The sequence below is a fragment of the Apis cerana genome, linkage group LG1 (genome assembly GCF_029169275.1).
Source record: "Apis cerana isolate GH-2021 linkage group LG1, AcerK_1.0, whole genome shotgun sequence".
Classification (NCBI taxonomy): domain Eukaryota; kingdom Metazoa; phylum Arthropoda; class Insecta; order Hymenoptera; family Apidae; genus Apis; species Apis cerana.
Window position 1 is genome coordinate 1,613,021 of NC_083852.1, and position 19,714 is coordinate 1,632,734.

Consider the following 19,714-nt stretch of genomic DNA (forward strand, 5'->3'; position numbering starts at 1 on the left):
ATAATAATTCTATCAAGAGTATTCATAATTTAAATTATTTTATCGAAACTAAAATTAATTGCAACATTCATAAAAAAATTTTAAAATATTTAGAATCATTTTTATAATACGACACGATATATTATAATTAGATCATAAGTCAAAAAAAAAATGATAAATTTTCCTTGTATTAATAACGACCATTTTCAATATTATTCAATATTCAATTTCAATTTCATTTTCTGGCAATAAAATTTCAAATCGATAATAAATGTCGTTTAACGAATAAAATTTACGCACAATCTTGTATTTACCAAACAATTATTATTAATTTTTCCAATCATTTCAAACATTGAAACATAAATTTTACCTTTGAATAATTTGTGATACTAATGGGTAATCTTCAATAATAATAACTATCCCTTCGAAAAGTCACTAACAAAATTATTACTCAATATTTAACAAATATTTATTTCATTTTTCCCGTATTAATTCAAACGTAAAAATGGGATTTTAAAGCAGTCTTTGAATAATTTGTCTCGATACGTAATGGACAGTTTCATCGACATGCAACGAAAAATAAGGATCAGATACAGTTATTTTTTCCTTTTCCATGATGTTTGCGCGCGATATGGATTTTTGCTCTACTGCGCAATGAGACAAATTCAACGACCTGAATAAAAAGTTGCTTCGTTCACCGACTCGTACTTTATTATCGGCCGAGCTCGAGCTCGAATATGCATGACATCCGATTCTGTAAGATGTTATATTTTTGGCACGAAATATTCAGAGAGAAAGAGAGGTTGTCTTTAACGAGAAAGATTTATGTCGAGAAGTGACTAGTTCCCAATTGCTTCCTGGTATTCTTTATCGCGTAAAATATATTGCAATGGAATATTTCAGACAGTTATTCTTCGCATAATAATACATATTCGTGACATATTCTTCGTGTGCCAACCAATTTTATGTAAGATTATCTTTTTAAATATGATAATTGTTATATCAATTTGGCAAGTAAATGAATTACTAGATATATCGATTAAATTTGTTTAAAAATTAGGAAGGAAATATAAAATAAATAAATTATTATTATTAAATGGAATTATTATATTCTTTTGTGCCAAACAAATTTTACATATGGTTATGTTTACGTAAGATTATGTTTACGTAAGGTTATGTTTTACGAGTGATGATTGCTAATTGATTATATTCATATAATTTGATAGTTATTGATGATTGATTTTTTTAAAATTAAGAAAATACGAAATGATAAAATTGTTACATTTTTAAGGTAAAAATAAAATTTCTTTTTTATCTATAAAGATTATTCCAATGATTTCTTTTTTAGAATATAGGAAATATTCTTCTGCAAGATAACTTATTTATTATTACTATTATTATTATTATTTTTAGAAGAAATTCAAATTATTCGAAAAGTTTCAAGTGATTTAAACAATAAAAGAAAAGAAATTTAATAATGCATTTGTATATATACTATTCAACTAAATAAAAGTTTTATAGAATATAAAAGAGAATATAAAAGAATGAATATTAAAAGATTGAAACTTTTATGAAAAGCAATTTTCTCTCAAATATAACAATATAATCCATATTTTAAAAATTGAAAATAAAAATTTAAATTAATGGAAACGATTCTGCATAAATATATACATTTATTCTTATACATATTTCTAATATTTTTTTTTATATCATAATAATATAATTTATAAAAAAGTGAATTATAAAATTTAAAAAAATATTAATTATCGTTATAAAAGTTATGAATAACTGAGAAAAATAAATAGAGCATACGAAAATACTCGATAAAATAAATAAAAGGATTAGTTTTCCCAATAATTTCAAACTGTTCGCGAAATTTGAGAAGAAAATGGATTCAACCTTTTTATCGATTTATATCGAAACGATCTAATAATATTTTTAAATGAAACTAAAAAAAGAAAGGAAAAAAAATAAAATATATTATTTTATATTTCACGTTTTCGTTACAACACTTTCAATCTCACACCTGCATTTATGGGACATTTTTTTTATTTGTGAGAGAGATATACGTTTCATGCCAAATATTTTCTTAAACGTTCCTGTGTAAAAATTTGATGGAAAAATATTTTGAATTTTATGACAACAACATAATTTTTAACACATAGAGGAAAAGTGAACAATGTAAAAGAGAGATTACTGAATGGAAATAAATATTTCGTGAAAAAATATTTCCGTTTTTCAAAATTCAAAATATTACAGTTTAAAATAATAAATAATAATAACAACAAAAAAAAGAATTTTGAATGAAAGAAAAAAGACCGAAACTTAACATTATTTATCGGGGGAAAAAAAAAAGAAAATAATGGAAATATATGAATATTTTAAGAAAATTGAAATTCAATAAGAAAAAGCAAATTTACTACTTTATTTTTTTTATTACGTTTCATATTATCGAATGTTGCCATTCCGAAGATAGAATTACGCTATAAAAAATCATAATGTTCAAAAGATGATTTGCCTGTAAATAATTTAGAATTATTTTATTTTATTAAATTTTCTCGGTATTGTTGCAAATTAAACACAGTACTTGAACAAGTATATAGTAATATTTCATGTTTTATATAAAAGTTTAATTATGGTAATTAAAATTATATATTTGAAAATTTAATAGAAGAAAATGATCTATTAAAGTTTATCTTTTATTTTAATCTCAAATTTTCTTCAAACATTGTCGATTTTCATTAATAACGAAATTAATTTAATAACGATAAATCTAATGAAATCAAATTTTTCTTATCATTTATAAGAAGAGCATGCTAATCATTAAAAGCAATATTATAATTCATCGAACGATATAATCTTGTTAGATAAACTATCAATAATTAAACTTAAGGATAAAGTATCTTTTATTACCTTATTCCTCTTCATAAACGGTCAAGATTTTTAAATAACCGCCGATATCGAGTGGATATCATTGTTAAACAAGAATAAAGCTCAGATATCGATAACTTTGCGCTTAGATAATACCATGTAATACTATCTCGACGACCTACTCTAATCTCGGTTCTCCTCTGTTTAACAGCACTATCATATTCCCATAAATTTTTCTTTTTTTTCCCTTTTCCTTCTCTGTCAGTCAATCATCAGAGAAAATTGCAAAATCTGTAAAAAAAAATCAAAGATAAAATGTTCAACATAATAAACAATATTCAATGACTTATATTCTAATCTTCTCTGCTTAACAAAACAGAATTCCCACAAATTCTTTCCTTTCCATTTTTTTTTCTTTTTCCAATCAGAAAGAATAATTGCAAAATCATCGAAAAACCTTAAAGATGGAAAGAACCAGTAGTCCAATTTTTGTTTAATAAAACGCTCAAATGTTCATAAATTTTTACCCTCTCGTTTCTTCTTTTTTCCTTTTCTCGATCGATGGAAAGGAATAATTACAATAAAAATTGTCGAGAGAAAATTTTTTCGAAGATGAAAAATGGTTTGAACACGAGGAGAAAGCCATTTTCCACACCTTGGATCCTTCTTTTTATTTATCGTTTCACAGGCATTTAACAAAAATCCCCAGGATTTCTCGTAATGGGAGCATATATATGTATATGTACACATAGCAGGGAAACGATTAAAAGCATCGCAACCTCGTTTTTAACGTCGATCCGCGCAACCCCATAGAACCCGGCTACGGTTCCAGCTAGCTGGTGAGCGACCAGGGCGAAAAGGGGGGCGGATGTACTAACGTATCGACCGACGGGGTCATCTGGGGTCACTAAAGTTCATAGCGCGTCTCCTGGTTCACGAACTCGCCGAAAACGCGACCGCTATTACTATCGATAGAGCAGCATTTCGACGAAATCGAAATTCTTACCTGTTTTTTGTTTCAGTTTCTGCGAGTTTCGACTTTAAAATGTATATAATTTATATATTAATATATTTCTCGAGAGATCGATCGGTTATATACATTTTGATCTGTGAAAATTATTTATTATTGGTCGAGTAATTTTTCGGATCAAAAGTTTTGAAATCTAACCTATTCTCTCTGTTTCACGAGTCTTCGTGAACGATCGATATCGCGAATATCGAATACGTTTTTCGATCGACGAATATAACAGAATGACCCGTTTTGATTTGTGAAAGAAACTGTGAATCTCTATCTAGATTATTATCGGTGAAAAGATTTTTCGTGTCAAAAAGTTTTGAAATTGGAACTTTTAACCTGTTCTCTGTTTCACGAGAATCACGATCGATATCACGGTATCGAATACATTTTTCGAGAGATCGATCGAATGTAACGGTGTAACCCATTTTGATCTGTGAAAGCAATTATTTCTGTCTACTGAATTATTGGTTGTTCGAACGATTTTTCAAATGGGATTGTTTCCAAGTCAAAATTTATTTGGTAGTTCTAGTATCAAGCCATTTGTAACAAGGTTATTTGTTATTTAGAGGATATTTTAAATTTATATTTGAAAAATTTAAAAGATAAGGGAAACACTAGGCTATTGTGTTTTTTATTTTTCATAGGATAAATTCTATAAAATTGAAGATAGCTTCTAATCTAGTGATTTTTTGTTTAGTAACTTTTTTTTAAGAAGTTAATTACCAAACTCACTATTTATATTTATTTGAAATAGAGCAAGTTCAATTTAAAAAATGTTGAATAATAAATATTCGAAATATAATTTTATATTTACGGATAAAATTATATATACGTGAATTTTAACTAGATATTTTTGAGATATTTAAAGAATATTAATTTTTTGTCGAATACCGATTTACTATAATAAGATAATTGATTTGTTTGTTGTACAAATCAAACTTAATGTTAAAATAACAATTCGTTTGCGATACAGAACAGAGTTTAATTACATTGAGAGATATTCATTTGGTAGAATGTTGCAAGAGAATCGTATCGTGTTGTTGAATCCAATGTGTCTGACTAGTTACTAGTTATTCTACTGGCAACTGTGTTCTCATTGTAATCAAAGTAAACGAAAATGAGAAACAATCGGGTTTGTACATATTTATAGATCTCTCTGCACTGTTAGAATTTGTACTATAATGCAATGTTTCAAATACATGTGAATCGTTCCTTTAAATGTTATTTAAAGAAATAATTATTAAGACTCGATTATTGAGATCTTATTAAATTTTTTAAAAGTTTTTTATACTATTTTTAATACGATAGAAACGAATATACTTGTAAATTAAAAATAAAAACAATATTTTTATAAATTTATAAATAAATATTTATAAAAAAAATATTTATAATCAAATAAAATAATATATGAAAAATAATTTTGTCTTTGTCTGATTTATAGAATATGAAATTTATTTAGTTATATTATATGTAAAATTATATATAAAATAATTTCTTCTGTTATCATCATTATTCTCTGAATTATGATATATCATTTTTCATGCGTCATATGTGGAAGATAAAACGGTAAAATCTTGTGTAAACTTTGGGAATTGGGGCAAACAGATTCATCGACACGCGTCAGGTACTTTCACACTTGAAAAGAAGGGGTAGATGAATTATAGTATCGAACATGGAATTTTCTAGTGGGGCGTATTCAATTTCTTTTGAAAAATATAAGAATATAATATATTTTTACTCAATTGAACTATCATTAGTTAAATAAAAATAAATCTATATTTTAACGATAAATTTTAATAAATCATTTATTTAAATTAATATATAAAATATTACTTATGTTATTACCTACTGCATAGTTACGTATAAATTATTTTTTATCTCTTTTTCGAAAATTTTAAATTCTAAAATAACAAGTGTTTCAAAAACTTTTTTTTTAATTTTAAAAATTTTCAAGATTTTGAATGAGGCACAATAATAAAATATTTTTAACCCATTCATTCATTATTAACACAGATATGTAAAAAAAAATTCGAAATAAAAAACCCTAAAAAATCTTTCGAATTTTAAAATATTTCGAAATTTCAATTAATCTCTAATTTTTTTTAATCTAACTGTTCAAAATAAAAATCTCAAAAAATCAGTGAATCAAAATTTCAAAAAAATAACTAAATAAATTTATAATCTTAAAAAAACAAGATTACAAAAAAAAATATGAAAAATATCGTTTCTAGTTACTAATATTTAAAGTAATTCCAAATCTTTCAAAATCTCAAGATTCAATCAATCAAAATTATAAAAAAAAAACAAAATACCATTTTTAACTTATCTTAAGCTACCAAAAAAAGCTATTGAAGCTATTTTTTTTAATTATTAATATTTCGAAATTTGAATTAATTTATAATTTCCAAATTTCAAAAATAAAAATCTTAAAATCTAATAAATCAAAATTACAAAAAAAAAATACTTATACTCACTTTAAAAAGATAAGATTGCAAAAGAAAAGAAGTGAAAATATCAATTTTAATCTCGAGCTACCAAAGTGGAGAAGTTTTTTTTAATTATTTTGCTAACTTTGCCTCGCTGTTTTTTAGGATGATCGGTGCAATGCCAGCGGTGGCAGTTCGCCACGAGCGTAAACGGCAGGAAAAAAGATTAAAACGTCCTAGTCAGCTTTACCTGGGGGGCCAATGGATGCCACCGCCTCAAGGTTCGCCACCCACACCCAGCCCTCATGGCCACAACAGCCACCTCGAGCCTTTGCCCGAACTGTATCTCTGTGGCAAGGTAATTTCTCGACATATGTCGCAATGACCAACGTCGTCGTGACCATTTTATCGATCTCGATACGCATCGTGGGTGTGCTTCGTGATAGCACGAATGTTCGATTTTTGCACCCTGTCCAATTATGGGCAGTGTATAATGAATAGTAAGCTATCTGAATGTTTGAAAAATTATTGAAGCTATTATTTGGATAGTACGGTTAATACGGTGAATGAAAAAAAGTATTTGCATTGCATATTTATATTTTTTCAATGAAATAAAAGAAAAATTTACTGTACACGTATAGAAATATATAACTCACAGAATGAGTTTAGTAATATGATAACTTCAAATAACTTGTAAATTATAATAATAAAAGTTGTATGGTATAGAAGGAGATATAACATATAGTTATTAATTTTTTTTGCTAGTGGACATTTGGAAGGACATACGAAGGTCAAATTCTTTTTTTAATCATCGCATCTTTTAATCAATTAATCGATGCAGATTATTATTTCTATAAAAAAATTACTAAAATTACTTATAGTAAAATATTATTATTTTAGATATTATTAGATATTTTAATTTGAATTTTATAAAACTTATGATATGAAAGAAAAGGAATACGCAAAATGGTAATTTTTTGTTCTTTTTTTGTCTATTTGTATTATATAAAATATATATTTTACTTTTATAGTATCAAATTTTTATATAGAATGTACTTTTCATAAGAATGTACTATTAAATGATACAAAATTTAATATATATCTATATATATCTTGATTTAATTAAGTAAATGATATGATAAATATCATAATAATGATATAAAAATACTTTTTGTATTCACTGTACTTTTTAATTAGTAAAAGTAATAATATAAATAATATTAATTAATCGCATTTGAATACTACACAATTACGATCAAAATAGAACTATTTTTATCTCCATATAATAGTATAAAATAATGATATAAAAATACTTTTTGTATTCACTGTACTTTTTAATTAGCAAAAGTAATAATATTAATTAATCGCATTTGAATACCACACAATTACGATCAAAGTACAACTATTTTTATCTCCATCTCTCATCTAACAGAAACATTTCTTATAAGTAGACTGCGGATATTTATGCATTTAAATGCGATATTGTACATAATGTGCAAAAATGTAATATTCGAATTATAACGCGCATTATGATATTTGAAGAATAAGCCAAATCTTTATTCCATCTCGTTACTCACGTTCATAAAAATTTCATTTCGCACAAATATCCATGGCTACTTATAAACTCATATACAAAGTATCCCAAAAATATTAGAATATCTGTGAAGATTTCTGAAATAATTTCAAGCAATATTTTCTTTTGCAAAAGCTTTCGTTACGATTTTATTAACAAATTATTAACAATACAATTTATTATTTCGAAGCGTCTATAGTGTATATAATGACAATAGCATTAGCTATATATTACCGATTAAATATGAACAAGTCTAAGCAATAAATCTCGAAGAAAGTATTGGATATTATAATGAAGTATATATTTATTTATTTATTCATTGTTCGTAATATAATTCGATATAAATTTTTATCGATAAAAAATTATTTATTATATCCAATACATTTCTTCAACATGATTGTGGTTGCTCGTTCGTGCTCGGTCGATAACCAACGTTACTATCGTGGCTCTACCAGGTTATACGCTCCGTTAATAAAATCATAACGAAAGTTTTCGTAAAGGAAAATGTTGCTTGAAATTACCTACAGTTTATGAATTATTCCAACATTTTTGGGACACCTTCTATATATAATAAAAAAGTCTCGACATTTTTGCATATCAACTTTCACATTTATTTTATCTCTCGTATAATCGATCTCTCAAAGACTAGTTCCACAAATATATTGTTCACTGCTGGAAAGAAATCTCGCGGGACGGCACAAGAGTAAGAGGGGTCTTTCGTTTAGGACCGCCCACTTCAGACGCTTTGTTGACAATCCTGATATTACTATACACTATATGGTAGTAAAAGAATTATAATTTGAATATTCAAAATCGTAAAAGTTATTTTTATTTATAAAGTTACGTTAGAATAATCATCTAAGATTGGAAGCTGAAATTTTTAAAACTATTAATTTGATACAATATTAATATATCTATAGTATGTCTATAGTTTATTCATATTCGTACAATTATTATCTTAACTCGAATATAAAATTACATTTGTAAATTAAACTATAAATTTTATAATTATTCTACGCATATTATGAGAAATGAAAAAATTTTTATATTATATCGATATGTTATAATTCTCTTGATTCTATGTCTACGCTATGCATAAGATACAGATCGCCGTTTTACTGGATTAGTATATGTGACAAATACCATGAAACAAAGATGCGTGTGAAAATAGGCGTTTCCTTCCAAATTAACCAATCAGATTCGTACATTCGTTTCGCGAGACTTCTTTCTAGCAGTGAACAGAAGTATGTCAACGTTCTATAGAAACGTTTTAAGAAGAAAAACGAATAATTCAAATTTCTCGAATCCAAGAAGAGGAAAATTCGTACGATTCGCAAAAGTTTAAAAAATTTGTGGAAATATTTAAATGGAGGCATCGTTATTCGCAGATATCTGGGCTGCACGCGGTTGTGGTTTGCCTATTGTTGGGTGCAGTGGTGTTAGTCGTCGGTTTGGTACAACTTGCGCCGGGTGCGACGACTACCGATCATAGACTCGCTTTGCTCGTTGCGGGTTCTATTCTACTTCTTCTGGGTGAGCCATTTTTTCCCTCTTCTTACTCTGTGAAACTATACCAAGAAAATGTTGAACTCATGCCAGAACGATTCGTTCCTCCTTGACGAATGGGAAAGGAGAATGGATCAAGAAAATATACCATTCTTTGTTTCTGTTTGATTTCGAATAAAATCGAAAAAGAGGAATAAATCGTTAAGAGGATATCGTGAGCAGTGCAATTCAATAATTTAAAGTATTGCAGGATTGATAATGATGTATGTGACATGTATGGGTGTTACATAAAATTTATTTATTTTGATGTGTTTTAAAAGAATTTTAAAGTGAATTGTGATTTGAATATATAGTATACGATTTGACAAGTCTATAATAAATTATTGAAAAAAAAATTTTACTTCGCTCTCTAGAAATAAAATTTCTATTATTTATCTCATAGAAGTGAAATACTTGGACAATGAGAAAGCTTGGAAAGATCTTTCTCATCTTTCTCGAAGATTTTATAAACCAATCGTATTTCTGCCGTTCCAAGGTAACCAAGTTACTGTTCAGTTAACCATTGTAATTGCGAATAAAAACGATGTCTGTTATTGACTCGACCAAGAGAAAATTTGAATAACGTGATTTTCATTCCATGAAAATTGTTATTACTTGTTTATTATCGTTATTGTTTGATATTTTGAAATGGAAATGTTTTAATAAGATTCTTGAAACAAAAATTTAATTCTCATTATGTGGATAAATCCTTTTCTCTTTTTCTTTTTATCATCTAATTTCAAATATTATATGTAATATTATATTTTATGATGATGAAGCAAAAATGAGTATATGAGTATTTACAAAGAAATTGGAATAATTTCACATAAAAAAAGTTTTAATTGATTGAATCTTTTTCCTAATTTTAAATGAAATTAAAAATTTCTTGGTATATCTATCCATCTTTGTATAAAAAAATTAATTAATTAATTTGTTAATTTTTTTTACTAAATTATTAAAAAAATTCTATTTTTAATTTTTTCTTTTCTTTTTCAGATTCATTTAATTATTTATTTAACATTGTATATTTTTTTTAAATTTACAAAAATTTTACACAATTATCAGATCTCGTATACAATATTAATATATTTTGATGAAAGAAATTAAAATATTGATTATCAAAATGTGAAAAAAAAATTATATACGTTTATCTAATTCGATGATAGAACGTTGTTTTATTTCTAACCATGTTTAAATGCAGATGCAATTAAGAAACTTTGTAATATTTGCATTCATTAAAATATCTCGATGAAATTCATATGCAACGATTATCAAAGCGCAGTCGTAAACTTAACGATGGAGAGAATTAAATTCGAAAAATATACTTCAAAGCACATTAATTATACGATATTAATGAGAAATAGACGAATGGTTAACATAAATTTTCTACGGATTTTCGGAAGCTCTACATAAATTTTGATCGGATTTGCGTAAACTAATTATGGCCTAACCTATGAAAATTATCGCAACATAAACCACAGGTGCTTATTTTCTTTATTAAACGAAGGTTTAAATTAATAAATTTGAATATATATTCTTGTATTATTAAATTAATACGTAATTAAATTTCTGAATTAAATACGGGATATTTGTCATCGTAGAAAAATTTATTTATTATTATAAATATTTAGATAATATAAATTTTAAAAATGAATTCATTTAATAATAAAACTTTTGCGAGTTAATTATTTTTATAAGTCAATGTGGCAATTACTTTCAATTAGTGAAACAATTAGTGTTTTGAATAGTTAATGAATAATTCGCGAAAATTTTACTTGCAATTACATCTTCAAACAGTGAATAAATATATACGTATAAATATAACAAAAATTTATAGAATATTAAATTTCTAATTAAGAATATCAAAGAATTTGATATACATATAATATGTATGCAAATGTACATTTATTAGTAGTGAATCCAAATATTTAGTCAGACATTCATTACTTTATTATTTGCTTCTATATAATATACCTTAAAAATATGAGAACATAACTTAACTGGAAATTTCTAATTTTAATTATTTCTTTGGCTGAAACTTTTCGTTTTTTGTACTGAATTATTATCAAAAATAATAATCATTAGTCAATTAGAGACGTAGATTCTGTATAAATAATTTTCTAATACGGAATACTTTCATGCCTTTTTTTTCTAAAAAAAACAATTTGAAAAATCTCTTTAAAACATAGTATAACAAAACTTTATAATTTTTAGGCATCATTTTGGCCGGTGTCAGATGCTACGTGTTGCACTGCGTCCCATTACCAACCGAGTCGCCCGTAGCGACGCCACTTCCACCTCCCACCAATGATCAAGCTGGACTTCCGCGAGGCACGATGGATCTTTTGGTCGGTCATCAGAATCAACCAGAGACCGACGCGTTAATGCACCCTGAACATCATCATCAGCATCATCAGCATCATCATCATCACCATGGCAATCACAAGAAACGCAGTTCTCAAAGCTCTCATTCCGACGAAGCCTAATAATCGATGTTAGAATATATCGGCTAATTAAATGGATTCACTTAGTTATGAAAGTATATATATATATATTTATATATATATATATATATATATATATATATATATATATATATATAGAGAGAGAGAGAGAGAGAGAGAGAGAGAGAGAGAGAAAGAGAGAGAACTTCTGAATCGTTGCAAACCAAATTACAAAGAGAAAGAAAGAAATATAGATGAAGAAAGATTAAAGAGAAAATTGCGAAAAAATATAGGTTAAAGCTTCTGAAAAGTAAAATGGAGAGTAAACGGAAAAGAGTCTGCACGTGTATATTATACTCGATTCTTTTATCTTTTGTAACTTTCTATATATATATATATATGTATGTGTATATATGTATATACATCATACACATACTATATATATATATATATATCTATATATATATACATATATATTATCGACATGCATACATGTACTCAGTTTGAATCGTCGCTGAGGAAAGTGCACTTTTCTATCTTGTACGCTTGGTGTTCGGACTTTATCTAACCACGATAGGGTTTTATTGATGTTATTACTCTTCTTGGATAAAGAATATTGTACGATGGTTCGTAGTAGATAGAGATTCTTTCGATTACTTATAAATGCAAATAATGGTTGAAAGATCTTGCATGGGAAATAAGGAGTGGAATAACTTTCTTATCGCAGTTTCAGAAGACAAAGTCGATCAACGTGATATAAAATTTTATGAACGAACCTTTTATATATAGAGAGAAAATTTTTCTTGGAAGTTTGCAATCTTGTTTTAACTTTAAAATCATTTAAAGTTGAAGGAAATAAATGTTAAGCGTATTTTAAATAAGATTTTTTTTTACTTTATCTCAGAAAGTACTGAATATTGTTGACAATTTATGAATGTTTTACTTAGTTTTATTTTTTTTTTTTTTCAGAAATATTTCATTTCTAAGTATATTGATTTGTACGTAATAATGTTAGCAGATTAGAAATCTAATTATAAGGAAAATAGTAATTATAGTTGAGTAATTACAGTTCTTCCACGACAAAAGATATATTAATTTATAACACAAAATGGGGGAAAGGAGAAAAAAAATTCTCAAATCGAACACCTTGCATGCAATTGAAAAACTGTTCGTTATCATTATAAAAAGACTAACTCCTTCTTTTTCAAAAATCAAAGAAAACTCTGTACAAAAAATATATAACAAACATGTTGTATACATAGAATAGATGCATTATATGTATATTTCTAATGCGATTAAACGGAACGTTCTACGCACGAGACAGAAGATAAGAACAAATAAATTCTTGAAAATACGCGAAGAAGAAGAAAAATCTGAAAAAAAATATTCAAACATCATCAAAGGAAAAATAGATTAGAAAAATCAATGAAGTAATGAATTTTAACGAATCAATTATTAACAAAATATTATTCTTGAATTCAATGAGAAAAAATAATAATGGAAATTGTTAGGTATGATTTTAAGTGCCAATTTAAAAAATTTTTAGATCGTTCAGTTAAATTTATAGTAGTGGAAAAGAATATTATATTGTAATACTTCCTCGTGCACTCTCTTTTCATAACGCTGCGTTCCTCGATAGTTTGATATATGTTGATCACGATATATACGCGCACATGTGTGTGTGTAAATACAAATTCTAATACGATAAGATACAATGTTAAAAAAGATGTTAGAAATCTAAAAAAATTGGCCTAGCTTCGGTAGTTTTACGAATTTATAATCATAAATCATCTTCTGAATCTCGAGAACCATCTATTTTCTATTTTAATTGAATTCTTCTAATTTAAAGATGTCTATATTGTTCGACAAACATATTTATTATCTTGAATGTTACCTTGAATGTACAAAATGGTCCGTGATATCTTGCGTTAATTGTTAATATGTACGAATTAATATTTTAAAGTAACATTTTGATTATTTGGAAATCTATAATAATAATTTACAAGATAAAAAAATCAATCTTTAAAATATATTATTGTATTTTGATTATAGTTGATAATATTTGTTTAATTTTTTTGTTCTTAAGACTTTAAGATACAATAATATTTTACATGGTTATGATATATGGACCATTCTGTACACGTCAAAACTAGGGCACAAAAATTTTATTTAGAAAATGTATTTTATCATATCGCACTATAAATCATAATACATTCATAAGAGGTTAAGAAAGTGAAAATTCAAAACTTATCTATAAAAAAGAATTCTATCTCGACTTTATTCTGATAATTATTCAACGTTTTCTAACGTTGGAATAATTTTTATACTGTGAAATCGAAGGGACTTTAAATTTATCTCTTTCAAATATCTTTTTCTCTAAAACTAAAAACTAATCAAAGAGTTAATACTTCAATTTCTCTATATACCAATTAAATATCGGTTAAAATTTCATTTCATTCATAGAAAATTTATAAAAATGATTTTTCTTTCTCAAAAGTTCCTTCGACGACTCGTGGTATTATTCACAATTTCGGGAGTCTAAAGTTGACGATATGATTCCAACTCTGTCTTGCACTTTTTGCCTTTCGCGAGAAGCTTCTGTCTCGACCAATCGTGTGTGCGCCAGGCCTATTTAAAACGTATTGTGGTCGTTCCGTGAATAATGAACAACAAAAAAACAAATTAAACTGGTACTTAGAATGTTCGTAGCACGTTGATATTCCGTAGAAATTGTTAGATTGATTTTTATATGTATATCGTTATATCGATAACTTTCTGTCACGACCAATTAGACATTTACAGGAACCATTTTCTATATTAAATTCGACCATATGATTTCTATATCTCGATACATCAGCGTATCGATAATTAAGCGAATATATTGAAAATTTGATTTTCTCGAAGAAATTGATCTCTTAAAAAAGACTTCTTTACTTGTTTTACACTTTAACCCATTAAGAATCAATGATGCAACATCTTTTTGTAGATTTACTTGTTCAATTTAATATTTTAGCATTGTTAGATGAAAAATAGGATTTTGCGAATTTTGAGGAAATTAATCTCGTTCTCTTTTACGAGTTTGACAAGACATAAATAAATAAAGAGAATTTGGAGCTCTGATTATATTATACCATCAGGAATTTCAATATCTTTACTATAAATATTCACTGTTTGAAAAAAAAATACAAAGAGAACTTTGATCGAAATTCATTTTCAATGATTAAGTACACAATTTGAATCTTGATTTTCATGCATCTAATTTTTAACGCATTTTGGTCCATAATGGGTTAAACAGATGTTTGGGTCATGATGAACATGATTAAAAAAAAAAAAAAGAAAAAATAATAAACTGGAAATCTCGTGCCTGTTCGTAGATATGAAATGTGGCAACACGTTGATAAAAAGAAGACGAATAGAGCTAGAAATCGACGACTTTTTTAGAAAACGACGTGTCTATGTTAGACGATTTATTCGCATCTTTCTCGAAGAGCCTTATACTACACAAAAAAAAACCGGTGTTGCGTTCGATTCGAGGAAAAGAGGAAGGAACGATTTGATAGAATAAAATAGAAAAAAGAAAAAATAATTACGGGACGTCACTATGAGTATTTACAACACCTTGTCGATAAATGTAAACTCAGCACCTGCACCCATCTTCGATGTTATTTTTTCGAGGTGAAATTTTCAAAGAGGAAAAGAGAGAGAGAGAGAGAGAGAGAGAGAGAGAGAGAGAGAGAGAGAGAGAGAGAGAGAGAGAGAGAGAGAGAGAGAGAGAGAGGAAATCGTAGCGAGTATGTAATCTTCGATGATATTACGGCGCAAATGCGAGAAATGCGATCTAGATGTGTCTTTCGAGTAACAAATATTTAAATTATCTATTTACACTGCAATATTTATACTTAAAAAAAAAAAAAGGGAAAAAAGGTAAAAGAAAAAAAAAATAAATAAAAGAACAGTTACAAATTCTTCTGTGCCCGTGTGTCGAGAAGACTTTCGTGGGAATTGATATCTTTTTACAAATATATTTCACGACAGAGAAAGTAGATAGTGCGTAATATCTATAGATCTTTTAATATCGATGATATCTTATGGCAAAACTTTTTAGAATTTTATGGACTGTATGGTATATATCGTATTTTTCAAATAGTTAGGCACAATTAAAATTGTATTACGAACAATGGAAAACAAGTCAGATTTTTATTGTTATCTCTGATTATAATTATTTAAAGTACCGTTTATTGTACTTAACTTTGTATACTTATACAATGGGATATGGAAAAAAAAAGTTTGATACAATACGTCATTGTTATTTTATAAAAAAAAAAAAAAAAATAAATATGAAATGTGAGAAAAAGAGAAGAAAGGACAATATTCAACGATAATTTTTATTATTTTGTAATTCAAATTTTTGATTCTCTTTTAATCGCATAATATTTATTCGGAATGATATCATGAATATCATACAATATAAATAATAATAATAATTTTTTCTTTTGTCTATCACTGTACATACATATATTTATATAATATATATATATATTTATAATTTTATTTTAAACGAACAAGTATATTCACATTATTAAGAATTTTTATCAAATTTATACATCAAACTACTGAATACATTAACCATATTCCTTCACTTTTAATCAATACCATCCAAGACAATGTAAAAAAAAAAAAACTGATAGAAAAGCATTCTCCCAACTTAACAATTAACTTAAGTTTCTCCCCGTAAATTTTCACATTCAACTTGATAATTATAAAATCTTAATATTGAATAAAAAGGGGGGAAAAAAGAAAAAGAAAAAAAAAAAAACTCTTCTCGAGGCATAGGCGTGCACGTTCGACTACCGTTGGGGTCCACTTAAAGTTATTACAAAAAAGTTACACCGATTATATATGTATATGAGAACAGTTGTAAGTTATTTTACAAAGCGTTGGGCACTAGGTGAATGAGGAAGGAATTCCACGAATGTAACCTGTACCATGTTTTTCAATTCTCACTCACCTAGTGCTAGTGATATATATATAATAATATAGTATATTATATAATAATATAATATAATATGATGCATATACATAAAGAAAACAAAAAACTATATATATATATATATATATACATACACTCTAATAATAATAATAATAATAATAATAATGATACACGCACGAGTTATCTCTGAACTAACTAAGATATCTGTATCTAATTGTAAGCTGCTAAGCTTAAGTAAAGCGAGAGACGAGCACGTGTTTAATAACAAGCTCGACAACCTTCCGTTTGATGCGATCAGTGTAAATAGTTTGGTAAATTAATTTAAGCTCGTTGAATAGACGCGCCATTCAACTTTTTCTATGCGCGTGCGCTAACTTCGAACTTTTTTACCGTTTCGCGCTCTTTTTAAGATTCGATACTCTCCCGAAAAGATCGTCTTTCATGAATTGAGGAACGGATGCACGGACGCGTTCTTTATCAGCCGAAATATACCGGATTTAATTTGCAATTCGAATTGAGATTCTTTAATTTTTATTTTCAAAAGGAAAAATATTTTTTTTCTTTCTATCAACGATATTGTTGAATATAAATAATTGAACGACATAATCTATTGCATAATTTTAGAATCATTAACATTAATTTGAATAATCGAAGCAATTAAATGCTTACCTTCAAAAATTACAATTAAAATATATATTATATTATAAATATTACATAGCGAAATACGAGATCCATTTTGATCCTCAATCGATGATCGACGCTGTTACGAATTACGCTTACTTGAAATTCATTGTTTTCCCGCGCTAATTTCGCCGATCTGTTACTCGAAGGTAAATTTTGAATAATTTTTAACAATTGCGATAATATTGCTGTCGTCATTGCGTCGTCGAAACCACTTTTATAATCGCGAACAACAAAAAATGAGGTTTTTTAAGGTCTCTAAACGATATAACGCGTATTACGCTTATTACGATTGATTACGTTGCTGCGGTGTGCTTCGTTGCGGAAGCTTCTTTGTTCCTCGTCAAGAATCTCTCGACGCTCTCGAGGGGCGTTTCTCTTTTTTCTACGGAACGTTTCTATTTTCTATTTTCTATGGAATTGTATTGTCTCTGTTCAAAATCGATTCATCCGTCGAGGTTATTTCTATATCTCTGAATTTTTGCAAATGTAAAAAATAAATATTAGGGTGAAACGAAAAGAAATTGCACGAATAAAGAAAAACTTTTAACCTTTAAAATTTTGGAATTAAAAATTCTTCCGAAATAAATTTTTTTTCATTGAATCTACAAATTATGAAATGGAAAAAAATGCATCTAAAAAATCTCTCTCGTTCCATTCTAATACACGAAAATAATAAAATAATATAGAATTTATTTCTTATCATAACGACCTCGAGTGATCGATCGATTTTAAACGATAAAAAAAAACCACTGATTTTTAATGATTCTATCTTATTAATTAAGATTAAAGATTGTTACTTTAACTTCTTTTACGGATTAATTCATTTCGAAATCTGTCACGATCAAGCAACATTTTAATATTCATCTACATTGTACATACATACTTGTTATCATTTACCATCACGTGAGAATTTAACCACATCCTACATGTTTTGTTTCGTTCTGGATTTATTAATAGCGTCTTTCGTCCGAATTAGATAGCTAAGAAGCTACGTTTAATTTACGAGTTCGTAATCTCTAGGAATAACTGCGTTTTAATCAAATGTTTTCTCACGAAAGAAGAAGAAGAAGAAGAAGAAGAAGAAGAAAGAAAGGAAAAAAAATGAATATAGCGTAAAAACATGTTGCGACAAATATAGTCTATGCCTATGTATGGCGGAATATCTTGGACCGAATATATACATTTCTAATCGACTCTTCTAGTTGATACGTAGTTAAACGAACGTGAAAGCAATAATCGTGTTTAACATTTAGCTTTCCTTTTCACTCTCGTCCACGTGGCTGTATTCGCATATACATCTGGATTTTGATTAAGAATACAAGATCCAAATTTTGTTTTTACGCGACAAATAAATTTTTGCGAAATTATTGTGCAAGGAATTATATTTAGAAGAAAAATATGGAAATATATTTGGAGAAATATTTGGGAATTAGGTCGTTCTGAATGCGTCGTTGCGAAGAGAAGAAAATATATTGGAAAATAATTTTATTCTTTGCTTAATAGAAAAAAAAGGTAAAGGGAAATGAACAAGTCTTCTTTAATTCTAAAAATAATTGTCTAGATTTGATAAAAATTACGTATATAATAATCTATCTGATAATAAAGAAGAACTCTTTGAAAGAATCTTGAATCTTGTCACAACTTTTCCAAAACTAGCTTCGTTAAATTCATTGTAATTATGCTGAGAAATGTATAATTCCAAAGTTTCATCATACGTTCAATTATAAATTTAAATAATCGTTTGTAGTTGTGGAATAACGTTATAATTTCTACAATGTTTCTTCGTTTTATTATATATTTTTCTATCATAAAAGCAACAAAGAAATTTTGTTAGTTACGTAAAAAAAAAACATGTTCATTATACATATTGTTCAGAATTCTATTTCTCGTGACATTTAGCAATTATTTTAATTTCTAAAAAATATATTGTATCTAATTTAATATACACAATCGTAAACGTTCAACAAACTGAAAAGTTACTGAAAAGTTAGGTTATAATTTGAAAATATTTATAATATGAATTTTATTTTTATTTTATTTGTCAAAACGGAATTTAAAAGAAATTAATCTTTATTTATTAATCTTAAAGAAAATCAATTTACGAATCATCAAATTGGAAATGAATATTTTCCAGTTAAGAAAAATGGAAAAAAGAGATAATCAATTAATCTTTCAGTTGAGAAG

The 19,714-nt window shown here is 26.9% G+C and overlaps 1 protein-coding gene across 1 annotated transcript in view; it reads left to right on the top strand.

Moving 5' to 3' along the window:
* LOC114578270 (uncharacterized) overlaps positions 1-18,336 on the top strand; it is a 58,245-nt gene extending 39,909 nt beyond the window's left edge. Inside the window, exons 2-4 of the mRNA XM_062083706.1 lie at positions 6,460-6,652; positions 9,256-9,400; positions 11,627-18,336. Of these exons, the coding sequence (XP_061939690.1) occupies positions 6,461-6,652; positions 9,256-9,400; positions 11,627-11,898 (609 nt within the window). The 5' untranslated portion in view covers position 6,460 and the 3' untranslated portion in view covers positions 11,899-18,336. The remainder of the gene's footprint in view (positions 1-6,459; positions 6,653-9,255; positions 9,401-11,626) is intronic.
* Positions 18,337-19,714: the final 1,378 nt, after the last annotated feature.